Source organism: Artemia sp. Qi Xiang Cuo, chromosome 5 (assembly GCF_049724085.1).
Source record: "Artemia sp. Qi Xiang Cuo chromosome 5, ASM4972408v1, whole genome shotgun sequence".
NCBI classification, from domain to species: Eukaryota; Metazoa; Arthropoda; class Branchiopoda; order Anostraca; family Artemiidae; genus Artemia; species Artemia sp. Qi Xiang Cuo.
In genome coordinates this window covers 78,463,757-78,485,027 of record NC_142798.1, presented here as the reverse complement: position 1 = coordinate 78,485,027, position 21,271 = coordinate 78,463,757, and the positions used below count along the sequence as shown (strand labels likewise).

At 35.3% G+C, this 21,271-nt stretch overlaps 1 protein-coding gene across 3 annotated transcripts in view; it reads left to right on the top strand.

The window, feature by feature from the left end:
• The window catches only part of RASSF8 (ras association domain-containing protein 8), a 160,486-nt gene that overhangs the window by 120,318 nt on the left and 18,897 nt on the right, over positions 1 to 21,271 (top strand). For all 3 annotated transcript variants that reach the window (XM_089089952.1, XM_089089951.1, XM_089089953.1), the window contains exons 4-5: positions 3,492 to 3,707; positions 14,371 to 14,522. In XM_089089952.1, coding sequence (XP_088946078.1) covers positions 3,492 to 3,707; positions 14,371 to 14,522 — 368 coding nt within the window. The remainder of the gene's footprint in view (positions 1 to 3,491; positions 3,708 to 14,370; positions 14,523 to 21,271) is intronic.

The following is a 21,271-nucleotide window of genomic DNA, read 5'->3' as shown; positions in this document are numbered from 1 at the left end:
AGCATGCATAGTGTTCCATTCAAGACATAGTCTACAACCAGCAGTTATTTCCACAGCCACATTGGGTACTCGTATATCGTTGCTTCTGCTTCTGTCGGTTCCATCATTAATCTCCAATAGTGTAAATGCACCACTCATTTTTTTTTTCTCCACTAATATCCATTAAAATAAAAAATACTCTCTTTGAATTCAATTCTCTTACTAATATGAATTGTAAAGAAAACTATTCCTTTTATTCAAATCCCCATCACCAATCAAGTTATACTCGTTCCTCTTGGCAAAGGTGTAATGACCCGTAGAATAGGACTACCAGAAAAACCTGTTTGGTACGGGGGCGTACGTAAAGTATAAGGTTCTACCAGAAAAACCTGTTTGGAACGGGGGCGTACGCAAAGGTGTAATGCCCTGTAGAATAACATTGAAATTGCTATATGTCTCCTATAAATTGCGTAAATCTCTTTGAAAAGGTGTAATGCCCTGTAGAATAGGACCGCTAGAATACTATACCTACCAGAAACCTGTTTGGTACGGGGGGGCCCGCAAATTCAAAAGATGGTTACTACTCCTTTCCCCCCCCCCTAAACCCCAAAAAACTGAAGTTTTAAAATTTTCGATGTTATGACGGTTCGAGGTTCTGACGGATTTTTTGTCGATGCTATGACGGATTTTGTACTGCTCCTGACGTTCGTGCTCCTGACGGTCCGATGTTATGACGCCTTCCCATAACAAACAATAGATAAATGTACTGCCACCTTTGCATCCGGACAATGGTGGCCGGTTTAACTAGTTTTCCTCAAGTCGCTGACTTTTTTCATTTGTGCATTTATACCTTAGGTCAATTTGATATCTATGTTATATTAAGCACAATCCGCGTTTTGGTCCCCTTGTTTTCACTTATATTCGATAGATTCCCGAAAAGAAATTTTGTTTTTTTTTTAAGTCCATTTTGAAGGCGAAATAAATAAAAAAAATTGTACTCATTTTTGTGTGTGTGTGTGTGTGTCCGTGGTACTTTAAAAAGTACCACGTAACGTAGTAAACGTTACCAAAGTACCATTCCAAGCACGTTTTATGTTAAAGAAAATATTTTTTTTTTAGGATAACAGACAACTTTAAATGTACGGCAAGTCTCGCTATTAAAGGTCTGTAAAACTTAAAGGTATTCGTTCTTGGGGTTAAAGGACTAAATTGGACCAAGAAAAGATGGAGGAAGTTAACATTTAAAATCTATTTTGAAAAACAATTATTGAAGAAAAGAACATTTTTGTTTCAACTTTAAGTAAAATTTCCGACGAGTACTGCTAATAGGACCGGGAAATTTCAAAATGTGAAAATACCAAACAAATATAAAAAAAAAAAAACTGTTATATAAAACAAAATTATAAAAAAAAAAAACTGTTACCGTACCAAAATCTTGAACACAAAGAACTTACCGTTAAAAAACTGCTGTAGATATTTAGTAGTATTTTTTTTATTTGTTATGTGCAATTTTTTAAGCTATACCATGTATTTTAGCAATGCTACTTGTCTAGAAAAAAAAATAAATAAAATGGAGTGGATGCAACTTTCACAGATATTCATTACTCTTGAGGGGAGGTGTAAAGACATGAACTCTAGGGGAGACCAGTATATCTGGAATGCAGGGAGCAATTTCAAAGTTTCGGTTAGAAATCCTTATAGGCTAGATCTTTTTATGTCTATATTCTCAGTGAAAAACCTTATGCAGATTTTATCTCAAAAATCTTTTTCAAAAGAGGTCCCAATCAAAATTTACATACATTGAAAAGCTATAAAAACATTTTAGGCTGTATAAAAGGCTTAAGTAGAACTTAATTAGGCTTGGTAGCGTTAAGCTGAAGTGCCTAGCCCAGTGTTGAGCATCTTATAAAAAAGACCACGAATATTTTGTGATCTTTGTTTTTTCTAAAATGCTGAAAGACCTGAATCGTAAAGGTTCTCGATACCCCCTTTAGTGGGTGCAGGTACCATTTTTTGAAATTCGAAATGTTGGCCCTCGTTAAATCATTCCAAATTCAGATTCTACCCGAAGATTGAAACATATATTGTATTTTAAACATTTTTTTCACTGTGTTTTGCTTTACGAGCCTAATTTTTTACTAATAGCCTCATATTTGCAAGCAGTATCTTCAAAAAACCCTAAATACCTACTTGATCGCTAACGCACAGAGCGTCAAGTCGATGTTTCAGTTGCTGGGACGTTTTACACGGACAAGTATATATGGACTTCTTACAATGTCTTTTACTTTTAGCAGTCCATATTGTAACTAGTGTTGTAAAATTACCGTAAAATAAAAAATCGGTAAGTAAAATTGGTAAAATAAGGTAATATTGGTAAAATTGGTAAAATAAGGTATTCTCTAGGAAATAAAGGGCAAAATTGGTGTTTTGGAGTTGCCCTGTAGTACAAGACCAGTTGAGCATTTCTTTTTAAGCATCACTTACAGCTTTTAATGAAATTTTTTAATGGTTCTGATTTTCCCGGGCTTAAAAAACCTAATGCCCCTTCATCTAGAGTTCACCAATTTGATTAAATGTCTAGTTTATTCCTCGGGTAATCTTGTGCCTAGGGTAATACCTCAGCAATTGGACAGTACCTGGTTATTTTGAAAAAAAAAATGAATAAAAAAATAAAAATAATAAAGTTTACCATTATTTGGGAGTAAAATCACATTAGTCATTTTTTTTCTATGTACATAGAAATGTACATTTCTATGTACATTTTTTCTATGAAAAAATGTAAATGTTTTTACTTTTATAACTTTAATAAATCAAATAATATTAACATTTTGATTACTAAATAACAGTATATGTATATTAAACTGACAATGCACATTCATTTGTGTTTTTTTTTTCAGTAATGTGCAAATTATGTTCTGGCCTTGGGAAGGCATAGGGGTTCTGAGCCCTACTCGTGTCAATTTCTGCTCGTTTTGAGTTTGACTCGGTTATTTATTGTAATTTCTGTTCGTTTTGGAATTCATTTCTTTATCGATGCTGATTTGTGGTAGTTTCACGCTTGGTAGATTGTTTGATTTTATTTTTGCTAATTTTTGGTTTAATGGAGTTCTTACAACCCTTGCCCTGAGGGCTGTGGGGGAGTGTCCTCCTCAAAAACATAATTTCTATCTGGAAAGCAATTACGCTGAACAAAATGGCTATCTCAAAATTTTGATTGGGTGCGTTTGGGGAAATGGCGGGGGTATAGGGGGTGTTAGTTGCCTTCCAATCGCTTTCGACTATTAAAAAGGGCACTAGCCATTCCAATTTCCAATCGAATGACCCCTTTTCCAAGTTTCTACGGAAACTTATTCGATACGAAGTGCCCTGGTCTAAAGAAAAAAAATTAACAATATATTGTGCTAACATCGTTCTTTACTTTACTATGATAAGGATTTGCTATTTTCGCCTAATCTTAGCTTTAATATATATTTTTATTTTAAGCCAATATTTATCAAATTGATTTTTGGCAGGCCACGGTTATTGATTTGTCTCGTAAGAAGGTAGAACTAAGCCGTCGAGTAGTGGAACAGCGAAAGAATCTTTCCTATTTAAACGAAAGAATACAAGCGTACGAAGACGAAGTATCCCAAATTGATAAGAACTCCCAAGAATTCGAAGAAGTTCATCGCGAAGTTGTTTATGAGCGGTTGAGATTACAAAACACACTAGAGAACCTGTTATCTGAGGTAATATTTTTTTTTCTATTTTTCTTTTAGCTGAAATTACTCAAATGTCTTCCAAATAACAGAAAATTAAGATCACTGAAAATTTATTGCCGGACTTCTAGAATAACTGTAATAAAAGGAAGTATATACCGTGAAGGAATCAGATAGCGGTTAATAAGTTACCTGATACTCGAAAAATATAAACAAGTTAGCAGATTTTTAGAATTGTTGCCAGAACTGAGAAAAGAAGTTTAATATTTCTTTTACGCAATTCTAGTAGAAATGTCCTTACCTGAACACGATATATACATCCCCACCCCTTCCTAAAAAGAAATGAACGTTTTCAACTATATTGTTCCTCAGGAAAAAAAAATTATGATGCCCTCCCCCCAAGGTCTGACCTATTTATGCCTATGGGGTGCTACCATTTCGAACAACCGTCAAAAGCACTAAACGTCATTTCGTCGACAAGGAAAATCCGTCAGAACCACTAACCGTCAGAACATCGACAGTCATAACATCAACACGTCGGTTCATCGACAGTTACAATCGCTGCCCGTCTGAACGTCGACAGTCATAACATCGGCACGTCATAACATCTAAAAATATTTTAGATGTTATGGTCGATGTTATGACTTGACGTTCTGACGGATTGTCATTATGAAAACAATTTTAGATGTTATGACGGATTTTGTCGATGTCATGACTGTCAACATTCTGACGGGTAGCGATTGTGACAGTCGATAAACTGACGTGTCGATGTTGTGACGGTTAGTGGTTCTGACGGATTTTTTGTCGATGTTATGACGGATTTTGTCGATGTCCTGACATTTGTGCTCCTGACGGTTAGATGTTATGACGCCTTCCCTATGCCTCTGAGAGGTACCACTTTGTATGCTTTTTCGATGCGGGGAAAAATGGTATATATTTTCTTGTTGTTTTTCTTTTACAAGAGATATTGATTTTGATATTTTTTGAATTTTTTTTGTTTTTATTTAGAGTTATTTAGTTTAATTTGTGAATGTTGATTTTTGTAGCCTTCCGTCCTCAGAGCTTTGTTTCTTCTTGGACGGCTACTTGTTAAATGATTAAACGGTGTATTGTTTTTTTTTTTTAAATAAAGTTTAATTAAATTCAATTGTTACGGATTGTGGTACCTTAATGACGTATGAATCAAGTGGCTCTCGAACAAATGGTGTCAGGAGTGTAAAATGGGTATTTAGCCTTCTCGATAAAGGTGAGGGGGTTTAAATTGATCCGTAAATGTTTTTTATGTGTATGACTATCCTGCAATCGGGATTTATGCAAAGTTTTCGCTTATCGGTGTATTTTTCGTTGGAGCAATTCGGAAAGGAGTAACTTGGTGCTGCTAATTTTATTTTAATTATGAATTAATTAGTGCTACTAGCTATTCACAATTTATTTTAATTTAGTTTTAATTTAATCACAATTTATTTAATTTAGTTATGAATTATTTAGTGCTACCAGCTATTCACAATTTATTTTAATTTATTTTTAATTTAATCACAATATATTTAATTTAGTTATGAATTAATTTGTGCTACCAGCCATTCACAATTTATTTTAATTTATTTTTAATTTAATCACAATATATTTAATTTAGTTATGAATTAATTTGTGCTACCAGCTATTGACAATTTATTTTAATTTTGTTTTAATTTAATCACAATTTATTTAATTTAGTTATGAATTAATTTGTGGTACCAGCTATTCACAATTTATTTTAATTTAGTTTTAATTTGATTTAACCAATGCATTTTATTGCTTCGAATTATTTTAATTCATTTAATTTTAGTTTAGGTTTATCTATAATTTTAATTAGGCTAAAACTGGTTAAGGCGTGTGCTTTTTTATCATTCTATCTTTGGTCCCACGAGGAGAGAAGGGGGGCGAAGAGTCCTAATCCTTGCTGTGTCTCGAACCCTCTTAGCTATTATTAGAAAATGCCTGTCAAGATTTTACAGAAAAACTAGTGATTAAAAAATTAAGAAGAGAAAAGGAGAAAAAAACTAATAGTAATTAATAGTTTTACAAAAGAAAAATCAAAAACAGGAAAAATACTGCCTATTTTGTTTGGTTATAATAATAATAATAATAATTTATTTTTGACCCACTAACAATTATAAAAAAGTGGAGTAACAAAAGAAAATAAAAAGTAAAGACATACAAAAACAAAACACATGCAAAACAATATCAATATAAAAACTACAAATACAAATCAAAACAATCGCACAAGAGGATGAAAAGGACCCAACCGCTTGCAGGCCTCATCTTTTAACTTGGAGTCCAACTTGTTATATGACGTCAATATATCAGTTGCATTGAACATTCGAATACTCTTACGGTTTCTATACCAACGATGCAAATATAAAAGATATTTATAATAACGGAAATACAAAACTCTAATATCCTGCATATCATTATTATTAAAAAATGGGCGCAAACCTGATAGAAAAAGAATGGAATGGTTACAATACGTAGAATAGAGTTTAGCCAATGCCTTACGAGAATGTCGGCCACGATTTGGAACAATTTTAGCATAACCTGCTTTAAGCTTATTCTTAATATCTGCAAGTGCACTAGCACGGATAGCTGAAATAGAAGAGCAGATACTAATCCCGAGCCAACGCAACGCAGGAGCCAGCTTAACTGAAAAAGAACTACAACTCAAATTACTACTTGGGTTTTTAGCATTGAAAACTAAATATTCACATTTTTCAGCATTAAGCACGAGGCCAATTTTTTCCAAAACCTTAGAAAAAAACTGGGTAGACTTAGCTAGGGTGAATTTTGAACGGCTGATAAGTAATAAATCATCTGCATAAGCAATATAGGATAAATTAGTTAGACCCGTAAAACACGACGGAAAAATACGAGAAAGCACAGGGTATAAACAAGCATTAAAAAGGCATGGTGACAGAACCCCTCCCTGCCTAAGTCCAGACCGAATTGGAATACTACCAAAAAAGATCTCTCCTGACCGAAGTCGAACATATGAATTTGCATACCAAAAACGAAGGACACATATAACAGATGAATTCAATCCTAGCTGGGTAAGAGAATACCATAGTTGGCTGTGACAAACCGAATCAAAAGCTTTTGAAATATCTAACGCACATAAATGAACTTCAGATCCATCTTTTTGTACTTGAATTAAAAAAGAAGTAAGGATTCGATGCGCATGTTGGCATCCAATATTTGGTTTGAACCCAAATTGATTGGACACATAATCAACATTTGGAAGAATTTCAGGAAGCAGGACATATTCAAAAACTTTGCTCAGCGAACAAGCTACCGTAATGGGTCTATATGATGCGCAATTAGTCGGATCTTTCCCACGTTTAAGAATCGAAGTGACACTCCCGCACAAAAAAGAATCAGGCACCAAAGACGTACATAGACAAATTTGAAATAATAACTGCAAATGATAAATCAATTCTTTCGAATCAATATGAAGGTTAAAAACACTATCAATATCACATGATTTAGATTTTAAATTCTTAACACAACTAATCACACGGTCCGCAGAAGCTGGAGGTACAGGGCCTTGGTACATTTTCGCAGGTAGTACAAAATAACAGAGGTTAACAAACTGAGAGTGAACCACATTATTCATATTATTAAAAATCTTATTATAATGATTAATCCAAGAGTCATTAGGGATCCGATCGGCATTAGGAGGTGAATTAAATTTCGCAACATTAATCACTTGTTTCCACTGACTAGATGTCTTCGAAAATTCTACACCATTGTACCTTACTTTACAAAGATAACGTTTAAACTCCAACTTCGTTTTCTGTTTAATGTAAAAAAGGTGACCCCTTAAAGGGCGGCCGCACGCTACCCAAATTCTAAGCCACAATTTTGCACGATTTTTCACAATTTTTAAATCAGGGTCAGATTTCCATATTGAGCTTCTAGTCTTAAGCTTAAAACAACAAAGCGGGACAGCCACTTCTTCTGCTTTTTTCAGACAGGATACAATCTGGCTGTTATATATATTAAGCTGAACTCGAGCTTGTGGGGATATAACACTGGTACAGAGTAAATTAAATGGAACTTTAATTGTAGACAGAAGAAGAGCAAGGGTAGATAGATATAGAGGCCAGTCCGCTTTATTCCAGTCTCTTTTGGTTATCCACTTTTTGTAATTAGTACATAAGTTCTGTTCAGCCCGATTCGTATTGATGGTGACAATGGCTGAAAGGGGCAGATGGTCATAATCACGTTCATCCTGGTCAATGTGAATATCACTAATAGAAATACCAGAAGAAACAACACAGTGATCAATATCAGACAATGAACCGCTACTATGTATGAATGGGATGCATCTTTATCCAAAACCCGATAGCCATTAGGTAGCGAATCCAAAAATAAATCAGTTCGTGTTGAGGCAGAGTTTATATCACAGTTCAAATCGCCTAAAAGGATCCAATCCAATCCATTACTCTCAACACTAATAAGAAGGGTCTTTAGCGATGCACATGCTTTAGTATACTTGGTTAGAGAGGAAAATGATCTTTGGTCGCAAGAGAGGTATACATTAATAAGAACTAGGTTAGCAAGACGGATTACAATGAAATAATCACATTCACGATAACACACAGGGGATAGCGGGAGTAGTTTATGTTTTAATACGCAGGCCAGCCCGCCTGAAGGTCTCCCAGAAGTTTTTCGGGCACTTCTAGCGAAAACCAAGTGTTCTTTACTCCTGCGAAGGGAGTTCAAACTCACCAAAGTCAAAAGATGTTCTTGTAGAAACAAAATGTCGAAATTAGATAATTTCTGGTTCAAAGAATCATCCTTATCCTTCGTTCCGTTAATGTTGAATGAGCATATAGGAAATTTGTTTTTAATGGTCATTTTCTTAGCTGACTAGAACGTTTAGCTACGGCATTACGAAGGATTCGGCATTTTAGAGAAAATGAAGCATGATTGCCATAACAATTAACACATTTAGGGGTAGCCTGGCACGGGGAATCGCGCGACAATTCGTGCTCTTCTGCACAGCGGGAGCAACGGTTAGGGTTATTACAAGACAACTTCAGATGATTAGGCGATTGGCAATTATAGCAGCACTTTGGTAGACGCTAAAACTCATGAACACGGAAAATCTCATAACCAACTTTCACGCCAAGCTTCAGTGCATTAGCAAGAGCAATTGCATTTTCAAAAAACACTTTAGCAGCAAAAGAATTGCCAATTCGTTTTGCATCCTTAATATTGCCACAGCCAATTAGCATGCTCATGTCAAAGGCATTTGATAAACCTTTCACAATACCTATATATTTTGTTTCATTTACTTTGACGTCACAGTTGCTCATAATAGAGGGAACAGAATCACAAAAGCCCTTAGAAGCAGTCTGATCAATCCGCACCACCAATGTCTCACCAGAGCACTTTATGCTATGAATAAATTCATGACAAGGTATCAGGTCAATCACTTCATGGCGTTTTGCTGGATTATTAAGGTAAGATGGAACTTTTGAAATGACAATAATGGCCTGATTATCAGCGATTGGCTGGGGCCTGGGGTCACTAAGAGAAGGGAATTTTAGATCATAAGACACCATTTTCTCACGGATTTGCTTGAGTTCGGAGTCAATGTTTAGAAGCCTTGATGCGAGGCTTGAATATGCAACGGCTGGAATGACAGGAACTTCGGTAGGCAAAATAATCACGTAAGTAGGCAAAATAAAATCATCAGACTCGCATTTCTGAAAGGTCTCAATTATATCCTTTATCTGACGGTAATTAGCTAGATCACCTTACCGTCGAGGGACACGTTTCCCCACGAACACTCGAGACCATAGGTCAGTTTTAGCTACCATAAAAGACTTTTCATCAAAAAAGTCACCTGCATGTTTGGCAATAATTTCATTATCCACTCCTTCATGAAAATTCGACTGCACAAAGTTTAGCAGCGCAGAATGTACAAGCTCCATCATAATCATGAATATATTCAATTTATATAACATTCATCCATTTTAGTAGTAAATAAGTTATATGCATTTATTCCTCCGTTGATGACCCCCCCCCCCCAGAAAATACCCTCCCGCGGAAAATACTCCCCCGGAAAATACCCCCCGCGGAAAATACTCTCCCCCCCGTGGAAAATACCCCCCCCCCCCATGGAAAGTAGCCTAAGGCTATCCAAATTTGAGAATATTACTTGAGTTTTTTTTTAATTTCTGTGGGGGGGGAGGAATTTTGGTACTTGGGTATTATGGGCCACTCATTCAAGCTTACGCTGTGTAAAACTCGAGAACAAACCGGTTTCTTTGCTAGTTTTTTTTTTCAGCTTAGCGCGAGACAAGACAAAAACAAGTGACAGAATATATAGGAAATATATTCTTTGGGCTATATATTTGCACATAAGTGGGGGAGGGGTAAATCATTAGACAGTCTGAAGTCAGAAAACAATTCTGTCTAGGTATGTGGCCGCTAAAAAATTACAGAAGAATAGGGAGGTATCTGGAAATTTTGTTAACTAAAAAAAAAAAAAAAAAAAAAAAAAAAAAAAAAAATCCCAGTATAAAGTAAATGTATTATTTCATTTAAGTGTTCTTTCCAAGTGTTAAGTGTGTTTTTTTTTCAATGACCGTATTTCCAAGTATTAAGTACTATTATTAGGTTTATGTCGTGTTTCATTTAAGTGTTTTATGATGACCGCTGATCAAAGTTTGTTATTTTTGCCTTTCATTTATGTTATTTTACTATGTTCATGGCCGTATGTTTGGCTTTAAAATACACTTATCTATGTACATATCTAATATGCAGAATAATTGTACCAAACACATTCTGCATGCAGGCTCGTTATACTTTACCCCCCCCCCTAATGTGCAAATCTATAGCCCAGATTTATTTCTAAAGTAACGAAGAAACTAACAAAAAAACTGGTGTGTTTTCAAATTTTACACAGCGTAAATTTGAGCGAGTGGGGCATAATACACAACTACCAAAATGCCGTCCCCCTACGGAAATAAAAAAATAAAAAAACTCAAATGAAATTCTTAAATTTGGAAAGCCTTATTTTCCCCGGGGGTATTTTCTGGAGGAGGGGTATCTACCGGGAGGATAGTTCTCCGCTGGGGTATGTTTTCCACGGCGGGGGGGGGGTATTTTTCTGGGGGAGGCTAACGCTGGCCACCATTTTGTTTATACTACTACAAAGATGGACTATAAATGAGAGAATACCCTTAGTTCAGTGGTTCTCAAAATGTTGTAGGTGCACCCCTTGGGGGTACTCAAAAATTTTTGAGGGGATACGCGGCCGGCCAACATAAAAATAAAACAACCCTTTAACTCTAGGACTGGCACTTTGATTAATATTTAAGCTATAGTTTACTTAGTACCGGTAAATGAGAAGGAGAACCTAAAATGTTTTGTGGGTAAAAAGGGGTACAGTGTCTAAACAAGTTTGAGAACCACTGCCTTGGATGATTATCCAGTACCAAGGAAAAACTGCCAAAATTAAGAACAATATCCACAGAGTAGTCGAGGTTGGGCAAGGTCGTGATCAGTAACTGCGTGATCTTGAAGTATAAGAAATGAAAAGTTGTGGGTGGGGTTTGGGGGGCCCCCCCCCCCCCCCAAGAGTTTGAATTTTTTGTATTTTCATTGAAAAATAACCTTAGTTTGGCATTTTCATCCAGAAAGTTGACAAAACAAAAAAAAAGCCCTCGTTTCTATATTTTGAAAAATACATCTTGCCCTCTTTCAGCATTTTTGTGAGTTTGTACCACTGACACATTCTAAAAGCACGCAATAAATAGACAAATTGTGCGTGAAGTATAAGAAATTAAAGGAAAATCTTACAAATCTTATAATTTTCGGGTGATGTGGGCCCCCTCTTTGATTTTCTTTTGCTAATTCCTCCCTCTAGATTTAAAAGAATGCATTTCTTTTGTATTTTCATTGAAAAAAGTGGTTTTCGGGTATTCCCACTGGGGAAAAAGATGTCCCCCTAGATTTTGACATAAACTAGCTCCTCCTTTAAATTTCAGTAATATTGACGCCGTTGGTCAGAAATAGTATGCAAAGTCACGAACATATGTTGTAATTCTTCAGTGCATGTGTCTCGTTCGAGGTTTTCGCTCACTTATGAGCATCCGTATGTTCATAAATTATCTTTGAGTTAATCAGCGTTGGGAATTTTGATATTCCAGTAACTTTTTCCGCTCAGTTTCCAAGTCACTCCCATTTCCGCATGTTTCCTAATGTATGCCGCTTATTTATGAATTCAGTTCCTTTTGTAATTTTTGTCAGCAATTCTTTGAAATCTGTTAATTCCTGTTATTTTTCTTGCCCAATTTCTGCCAACCTAATTCAGGAACACCAGTATTTGGAGGGGGAATTGCCCCCCTCCGATTTTAAAAATCACTTTTGTATCTGCATTAAAAAAAGATATCCCTGCTCTCCCCCTCACACCTCCTCGAATTTATGCCCTGCTCATTTTTGCTTCTTAACTCGTAGAAGCCACTTTTTGATTTCTTCTATTCTTTTTGGACAGTTCCATTGTCTGAAGTTGCTGATAAGAATTTACAGTTGGGGGTAGGGCTTGGCTAGTTTTGGCAGGTTGCGTTTTTACAGTTTTTCCAGTTCATTTTAAAATTCTCTTAAAGATGGAAAATGACATAGTCAAGTACAATAATTCTTTAACATGTGTTTTTTTTTAGAAATTTAAGGTGAAATACTAATTTATCCCATTTTGGAAGATTCTCAATAAGTCAAATAAAAGAAAAAGGACAGAAAAATACTTGTTTTTTTATCTTTTTGTGACGCACTCTGAAAATAGTTTAGCTGAAGGCTGGATTTAACCCCTCGTGGCTAAATAGTCACAATTCTTGAACGTTTTTTTAAGCATGGAAAATGACATAATCGTATGCAATAATTGTAGAATAAGGGTTTTATAAAGATGGAAGGTGAAATACTATGTTGCCCTATTTTGAAAGATTCTTACTAAGTTGGGCACAAGAAAAGTTTATTCGTGCTTTTTCGTGTTTGCTAAATAGCTGTTTCAACTGCTCCCATAGGCAGCGTGCCGGCTGAGGGGGAAATCGTAACTCCCCTCCCTAATTTATGTTTTGAAAAATTCCTCGTTTTGGGGTATTTTCATTTAAAATAGTTATTTTTGTGTATTTTCTCTGAAACAAAATGATACCTATGTCTTATAATCACCACACCCAAGAGATGAAGTTAGGTTAATCCTAATGAATAATCGTACTTTGTGATATGCAGAATAATTGTAGCTACCAAATTTTGAATGCAGATCCGCTATAATTTACCCCCCCCCCACGCACCTAATACACACACACCTAGTACAAATATATAGCCCAAATTATATATTTTCCAGCTATTCTCACAACGCGTCTCTCTTCTTTCTGCCCATGTACCTGTAAATTGATTCAACTGTGACCAAACAAAAACTGGAAAAACAAGTCATTGGTGGAAAATGAATTAAAATATATAATTTGGGCCATATATTTGCACATTAGGGGGGAGGAATAAAATATAGTATCTTATAGTATATAGTATAAATATAGTATAAGGGTATCTTGTTTTGTGTTCCTAAAGAGACTAAGGATCATCAGTAGTCTTGTGATTCCGTTCGTCTGATCACAGTTTGCTCAGTCATCACGAAACTCTTTGAAAAGACAATTCTACTAAAAATTTCGGATAGGTGTGATCATGGTGATTATCAGTTTGGTTTTCGTGGGGGCCTTGGCGTCGGAAACGGTCATGCCGTCTTCGTGTGTAAAGAAAAATCAACTTCTAAACAAGGAAAATAGATAATATAAAATTAATCCAAACAGTACTGATAAATAATATTAAATGGCTGAAGATTAAGTAAACGGTTTAAACTTTTCTTAAACGTATCCCACTCAATTTACTACATCTAAAGGGTCAGGAATACAATATTTTTGCAAAATTAAACTATTCCTGTAATACAGCGGGAATCTTAATAAAAACTTGAGATAGCGACAAAACCCCGATCGAACCTTTAACTGCTCCGTTTTAGACAGCGAATCCCAAAGTGGTGAAGCATAGAGCGCGTGAGGGAGAGCTAGAGCACTATATAGTTTAGCAAGTACACGCTTACTATAACTATACTTCAGTGCAGCAACTTTGGCATAGCTGGCGTGGAAATCTGATATGGTATGTTCAACGGTAAGAATTCGAGTACACGCTTATCTGGACCATAAACCAGGCTAAGGTATTTCAGTGAAGAAGACTCTATAATACATTAACCTGCTACAATAAAAGAAAAAGAAGATATAGCCTTATCTCGGGCGTTATAGGCGAGAAATTCAGTCTTAGCGGCATTAACATTAATTCCTAGGAACTTATAACTAGAAATAAAAGAATCAAGGTTTACCTGTAAAGCAGATTATGAAAGATATGAAAGATAAAGATTATGAAGTAAGAATTGTTTCATTAGGATTAATCTAACTCTCCACCTAGATTTTGAAAAATACATTTAGCTTCCCCGCTACTTTCCCTCTTCTACATTTGCGTGAATTGACGCCACTGATCTAGAAAGATATGCAAGACTTATTTTTTTTCTGTGTGTTCTCGTTTCTTATAATAGTTTTATATCCGCCTGTTGCCGTATTATTTTTTCTTCTACTTTCTCTGCCAACAACATCTTGTTCATTTCTAGGAGAACCGAATAAATGGGACTGCAGAAAATATAGAAGAAGAGGTCAAAGTGTTACAGTGTGACCGAGAGAGAGCGGAAAAAGAATTGAGTCAAATTCGAGATGAGCTGTCGCGAATTGAATGCCAAATTACAGCCAACACTGAGCAAATAAGGTATTTTCCGCTTTTTGTCATTGCTCATCTAGGTTTGTATATTACGCCTAGAAGTCTAAATAGGGAATTTAAAAATCTCCAACTTGAACGAGCATGTGGTGTGTCCATGGAGCTGTATAAGAGAGGGAGTGGGGTCTTCGGTAAATTGTTTCAAACGACGGGATGAAATAATCTCACAAGGAACAATCATAAAAATATAACCAAGTAGTTTGAGCTGTGATAATTGAGATAACTTTTCTACCTAGGGAAGGGTGGAGCCCTAGTAACAAGCGTCTCAAACACTGTCTTCAGAAACTATATGTGTGTCACCATTAGCACGGTTATTCCCTGCTCATTCATGTAGCTGCGTTTTGTTGAAATGCAGCTTACAGGCTTATTTATGATAGTCAAGTCTACTTGGCAGCAAACCTCTATACTTCCCAATTAAATGTTTGATCTTCCACACCTGGTTTTATTTTTCTCTTTTTATCAGGTTTCACAGCACCCTCATCTGACGAAATGCCGCTAGTCCTAGCAATTAATGTACATTACGCTTTCCCTTAAAAATAGTTCGTGGCAAAGAACTGACAGTGAGGAGTGACACGGGCTAATAGTTACCATGGCTGTTTATGCTGATTAAAATATATAAAATCTTACCCTTCAATAGTTAGGAGCCTGAGAACATGTTTCTGGTTTAGAAAATAGGAGAAAAACTCCCCCTAGAAACGCAAGTGATAATTATTAAAATCTCACCATCAGATTTAGTAGCCTATATCAGAGAATCTTATTGTAGAGGTTTCAAGCTCCTATCTACAAATATGTAGAATTTTGCATCTTTAAGAAAGGCTGCTGATTTTTTTCTAGGGTTGATCTTATCGAACCAATGGTTCAAAAAATTTGAGAAAGGCTCATTCGAATGTAAATCAAAGTGTTCTTTTTAAGTGTCTAAAGAGATTGTATAGGAAAGTACCGTTCTTGCTATTTTGTGACACAAAACTTGAAAATTACGAGGTAGCTAATCGATTTGAAATCGATTACCCAAACTCTTGTTTGTAGTTCTTTTTATTCGATTCAAACTTGATTTGCATTAGTAGCTCTGCTAATAGCTGTAGAAGATCAGAAATCAGCAAATACAATAATCAACGTAAAATGTTTTCTAAATACCAAAATTATTGCATCTAATTGGAACACAAAAAAATGACGAACAACAATTGTGGTTTATTAGGTTCCCACTGAGATATCCACTCAGGAGATAAAAGAAGGTCTATCAGATAGGGCTGGAAACACAATCCCAGTTTAGGATGTTACCCAACTTGGCAAACCTAACTCTAATGGCCTAAAAACTAGTAGATCCTTCTTATTCACACTGAAGGAAAAAATTAATATCCGAGAAAAATTATTCCTATTTGGGCAAATCAAACCACACAAGGAATACAAACCTAAGCCTATCCAGTGTCAGAAGTGTCACAAACTGGGACACACGACAAACAAATGCAATGAAATTCTCCGAGAGTGTAGTAATTGTAAAGCTTTCCATCCTAAGGAGCTGACAACCTGCAACAACACTCAGCCTACATGCATCAATTGCAAAGGCCCACATGAATCTAAAAATAAATCATTATGCCCTGCATACAAGAAAAGAGCTCTAACACCAAATATCAACAGAGAAGGCCATCCCATACCCCTTTGCAGCAATGGAAGCAAATGCTGCCCAACAATACCAAATAAAGCCTGTAATGAAACCAACCAAAACCCCACAGTCACACGCTCCCCCTGCATCAAGCACCCAATATACGACAGCATCTTCTAAGCCCCGAATCTCAAATCTCTACAAGAAATAATGGCCACCCAAACAGGTCCCCTTTTCTAGTAAGATGAAATTTGTCTGGACCCCCCTCCCACGCATAAACACTAAAAAGACTTAAATCCCGCACTGCCAAACAGGATATATAACCAAAAATACACTCCCCAAAGATATAAAAATTCATTCTAAACTATAATGCAGTTCAGGCCATGAACATACATCAACTACAGAAAACAAAAATCATTGCAGAATTGGCAAAATTCTACATCCCAGATGATGTGCTCAATCAAGCAAAAAAGATCTTGCTTTACTTTCAACAAATCTGAACATTGATACACAGTTATATGAATAATAAATCAACAACACAACATATATCAATTCTCCAGTGGAATGTAAGATCACTCACAGAAAATAAGCTAAATGAACTAATATCTTTTATGAACAATAATTCCATTAACATTGCTTGCCTCCAGGAAACTCATTTAACCCAAAAACAACAAACTAAGTCTCTGGGATATACTATCCTCAGAAAGGATAGATCTTCAGAGAGAAAAGGAGGTGGGGTAGCTTTATTAGTTAAAAACAATATAAAATTTTGTGGCATCAATTTTCCAGATTTTGCAAATAATGTTGATGTAATTGGTATCAGTGTTTGGCTGAATAGTTTAAAAACCTACATAATAAGCTTTTATAACCCTAATGGCAAAACTACAGATGCCAAGGATTTCTTTAATTATATAAATAAGTCTAATATGTTAAAAAATATCATTATTTGTGGAGATTTCAATGCCCAGAGCCTTTTGTGGGGGAATAAACCAGCAAATAAAGCTGGTAAATTCATAGAGCATATGACTTCATATAATAATGAATTAGCTGTTGCTAGCCCTCCAAACCTGAATACATAGTTCAACCCCAAAAGTGGAAGATTCTCCACAATTGACCTACAAATTGTGTCATTAAATTTTTTGAACAAAATTTACATAAATAAAATTGATAGTCTATGTACTGACCACTTTGCTATAGTTTGCTCCCTAAATGAACCTGCTGAAACTTTATCTCATACCTCCAAATATATCAACACTAAAGCAAATTGGTCTGTGTTCCAAAGTAAGCTAAATGATGAAATTACAAGTTTCACCCAAAGTTCATGCATTTCCAACACAACAGTTGACACACATGCTGAAGCCTTGACATCTTTACTAATAAATACAGCTAATCATGCTATCCCCAGGACAACCCCTAAGAAAACATTCCCTAAACAGATTCCTAAAGCATGGTGGACAAATGAGTGCGTAAAGAAATGGAGGATAAAAAAGGTAGCTAGGACGGATTCAATGAAAAAACCATCACCTACTGCATATTTTAAAAAATTACAAGCAGAATCTAATCTAAAAAGGACTATGATAGAAACTAAACATAAATACTGGAGTAATTTTGCAAATAATCTCTCCAGAGAAACACATGAGCAAATTATGCAATAATTCATAAGCCACATCTGTGGGAAAAAGACTTCCCCCAACACACTCCTGTATGAGCTTATACATAATAATACCCATTATTACAATCATAATGAAAAAGCTAAGCTATTTGCAACTCTATTTGTTAATAAGCTAACATCAAATAATCAAAGCAAACTGTCCACAATTCCTATGAACCCAAGTTACCAACCACGCCCAGGATCCGAGTACATAACTAATCCATTTTCAATCCAGGAATTGAATAATGCTATACATCTTATTAGGACCAAAACTAGCGGCAGCAACGACAATATACACCCTACATGGAGAAAGAATCTCACACCTTCATACAAACAAGAACTGCTAAATTGTTATAATCATGCTTGGGCATCTTCTAGGTTTCCCAATATATGGCAATGTTCGTCCCTCCTACCAATCCTAAAGAAAAATAAACCAAAAGATAACCCTGAGTCTTATAGGCCCATAATGATTACTCCTGTGATAGGGAAAATAATGGAGAAAATGATCTATCACAGACTCCTCTGGTTTTTTGAAAAAATAATATGATCCCTCACACTCAAACTGGATTCAGGAAACACCACTCCTCAACAGATGCTTTCATTTTGCTAAAAAATTCAATAAATGAATCTTTCTAAAAAAATAATGTCCTAGTAGCAGCTTTCCTAGATTTTGAAGGGGCATATGACAATGTGAACCACCAAATCCTTTTAAACAAACTTGCAAACCTTGGAGTACCCCTAAGCTAGTATCTTTTATTAAATCCTTCATATTGTTTGTGTTGGTTCAGCCTCTTCACCCCAAAAGACAATAACCAAAGACCTACCTCAGGGAGCAGTCCACAGTTGCCTCCTATTTGCCCTATATCTCTGGGACATGAACCTACCCCACAGGAATCTACAATATGCTGATGATCTGGTGCTATTGTCATCTGGCAACACCTTTCAGATAGCACAGTCAAATCTTCAAAAGTCACTTTTCCAGTTTGAAAAATTCTCTCAACATTCAGATTTACCCATTGCACCCACCAAGTCAAAAATAATCAAATTTCACCGGAAGCGAAACCATGTTAATGCAAAACTAACTGTAAATAAAACAACTATTCCAGAAGATAATCATATTAGTTACCTAGGTCTTATGCTTGAACAAAAACTTAATTTTCACCTCCACATTTCAAACACAATAAAAAAATGCTATAGAAAAACAATCATACTAAAAAGACCTCTTTCCACACTATTGGTATGAAAGAAGAAAACCTTACTCAAGTCTCACAAATCACATACAAGACCCCACATTGACCATGTGCTCATTGTATATGGTGCATGTGCAAAGACCCAGTTGCAAAAAATTGAAACAACACAAAATGATATAATTCGTCTCATATTTGGTCTTAGGAAACCCACAAGCACCAAGTTTCTGCTTATGGAGAGTGGATTAACAACAATAAGGGAGAGAAGTAGGTTTCTCTTGACAAAACATCTTACAAAAATTGAATCAAATAGCTCACACACATTACATAATTGGTTAAAAAAATCCAGCCATGTATAGAGGCATTGCAGATGAGTATGCCAATATTCAGAAGAAGTTCCCCATACCAGCAAAGTCTATTGCACCCACTTTCCCCCGATCCCCCCCCCCATGGAATTGGTCAAGTACCATAATAAATAATGAATTCTCAAAGTGGAATAAAGATTTAACCCCCATTGCTTTTGTCCAGAAAAAATTTGTAGAACTTAATACAATTACCTATAAAAATCACTTCCAAATATTTGTTGATGGGTCAAAAATGAATGAGAAGGTTGCAAGTGGTGTTTTCCTTCCTCACCTGAAAATTGCAATGGGCGAGAGATTATATAGTGTATTACGGTAATCACCTGGCAAAAAAAAAAAAAAAAAAAAAAAAAAAAAAAAAAAACTGTCTTCCTACTTTAGTAACTGAAATAAATGAGCACTTGAACAAGGTCTAGACCCTACTCATCCATCCAGTTCCCCAGGACAAAACAGTAACCAATCCGACAGTCCGAAAATCAAGTCCAAAATAGAGCAAAATCAGCATCAATAAGCATACGTCTATGTTCCAAAACCAAGCTATAGCACCTTAAATCTACAAAAAGATTATATTCCCAAGGTGATCACCATATATCGGGGCTCGTCAGATGAAAACTCATTGCCTAAATGGGTTTCGGCGCTTAAATTTCATTACCCAGGCAATTGAGCGCGCCATGCCATAATCTGGCATACCCCTATATAGTACCACCAATGGAATAAACATAAACAAAATCCAAAACATCCAAAAAATAAAAATATATACTTCAGAAAAAATTTTTCCAACATTCTTAACCAACCTTCAAATAACACTGAGAGCCCAACTTCAACCGATTTAAATACAAACAAATAAATACCACTAGTCCTCCACCCGGAACAATTTCACTTTCACTCAAATTCTAAGAATTAAATTCCGAGTATTCCACCATAATCTTTACCACAAGTGTCGCAATCCAACCCTCAACAACCGGGAAGATAAACCAATTCCGTCAACAAGTCACCGTAAAATATCATTCAATATATCTTGATAACTTTTATTATACTTATGCAAAAGCTGATTATACTTAAAACAAAGCTTTTTAAATTGCCAAGCAAGTTTATTGGCGGAAAAGCCTCTTATGATTAGCTTCTTGCTAAGTAACATACATCTATTTCTAAAATCGATATAATTAGTACAAATTCTTGCATATCTAAATAGTTGTGAAAAATACGATGAATATGTTATATTTGAATGAATATTACTTTTTGGAAATGGAAAATTAACTATTTCAAAATTAAAATCGTCTGTTTTATTATATATTTTAAAATTTATTGTATTATTAGGTACCACATTAATCTCTAAATCTAGAAAATGGTCATATTTGCCATTTCCATTACTGGATTCCAGCTTTAACTCTGGTGGATATATTTTACTTGCAATCTCTAAAAAATTTGAACAATTTATCACCAGAAGGTCATCTAAATATCTTTTATTATTTGAGAGCAAATACTTTATATTGCTTGGATTCTTTTTATCCGTCATATAATCGTATTCTAAATAATTTAAAAATAGGTCCGCTAGAACTGGACTGGCAATACCCCCCATAGGAATTCCATTACTTTGATAATATAGATTGCGATTAAATTTTATATAAGCATTAAATAGAACAACTTCTAGTAGATCAAAAATCATATCTAGGCTATAACATCTTGAGCTAGTTGTACTATTAAAATAATTAGTCCATCTCGCTTTCTTATTATACGCATCAATTTTTAAAAACGGCAAATTAGACAAAAGAAAAGCTTTCTTAATAATCTTTTTTAAATTTATAAATACTAAATTAATGGGTAAATTTGTATATAATGTAGTGAAATCAAACGAGTCCACTCTTTTGGCTGAAACTAAAGCAAGAGAGTCTATTACTTGCAGCGAATTATTAACACTCCAGTATGGATTAAACTTAGAA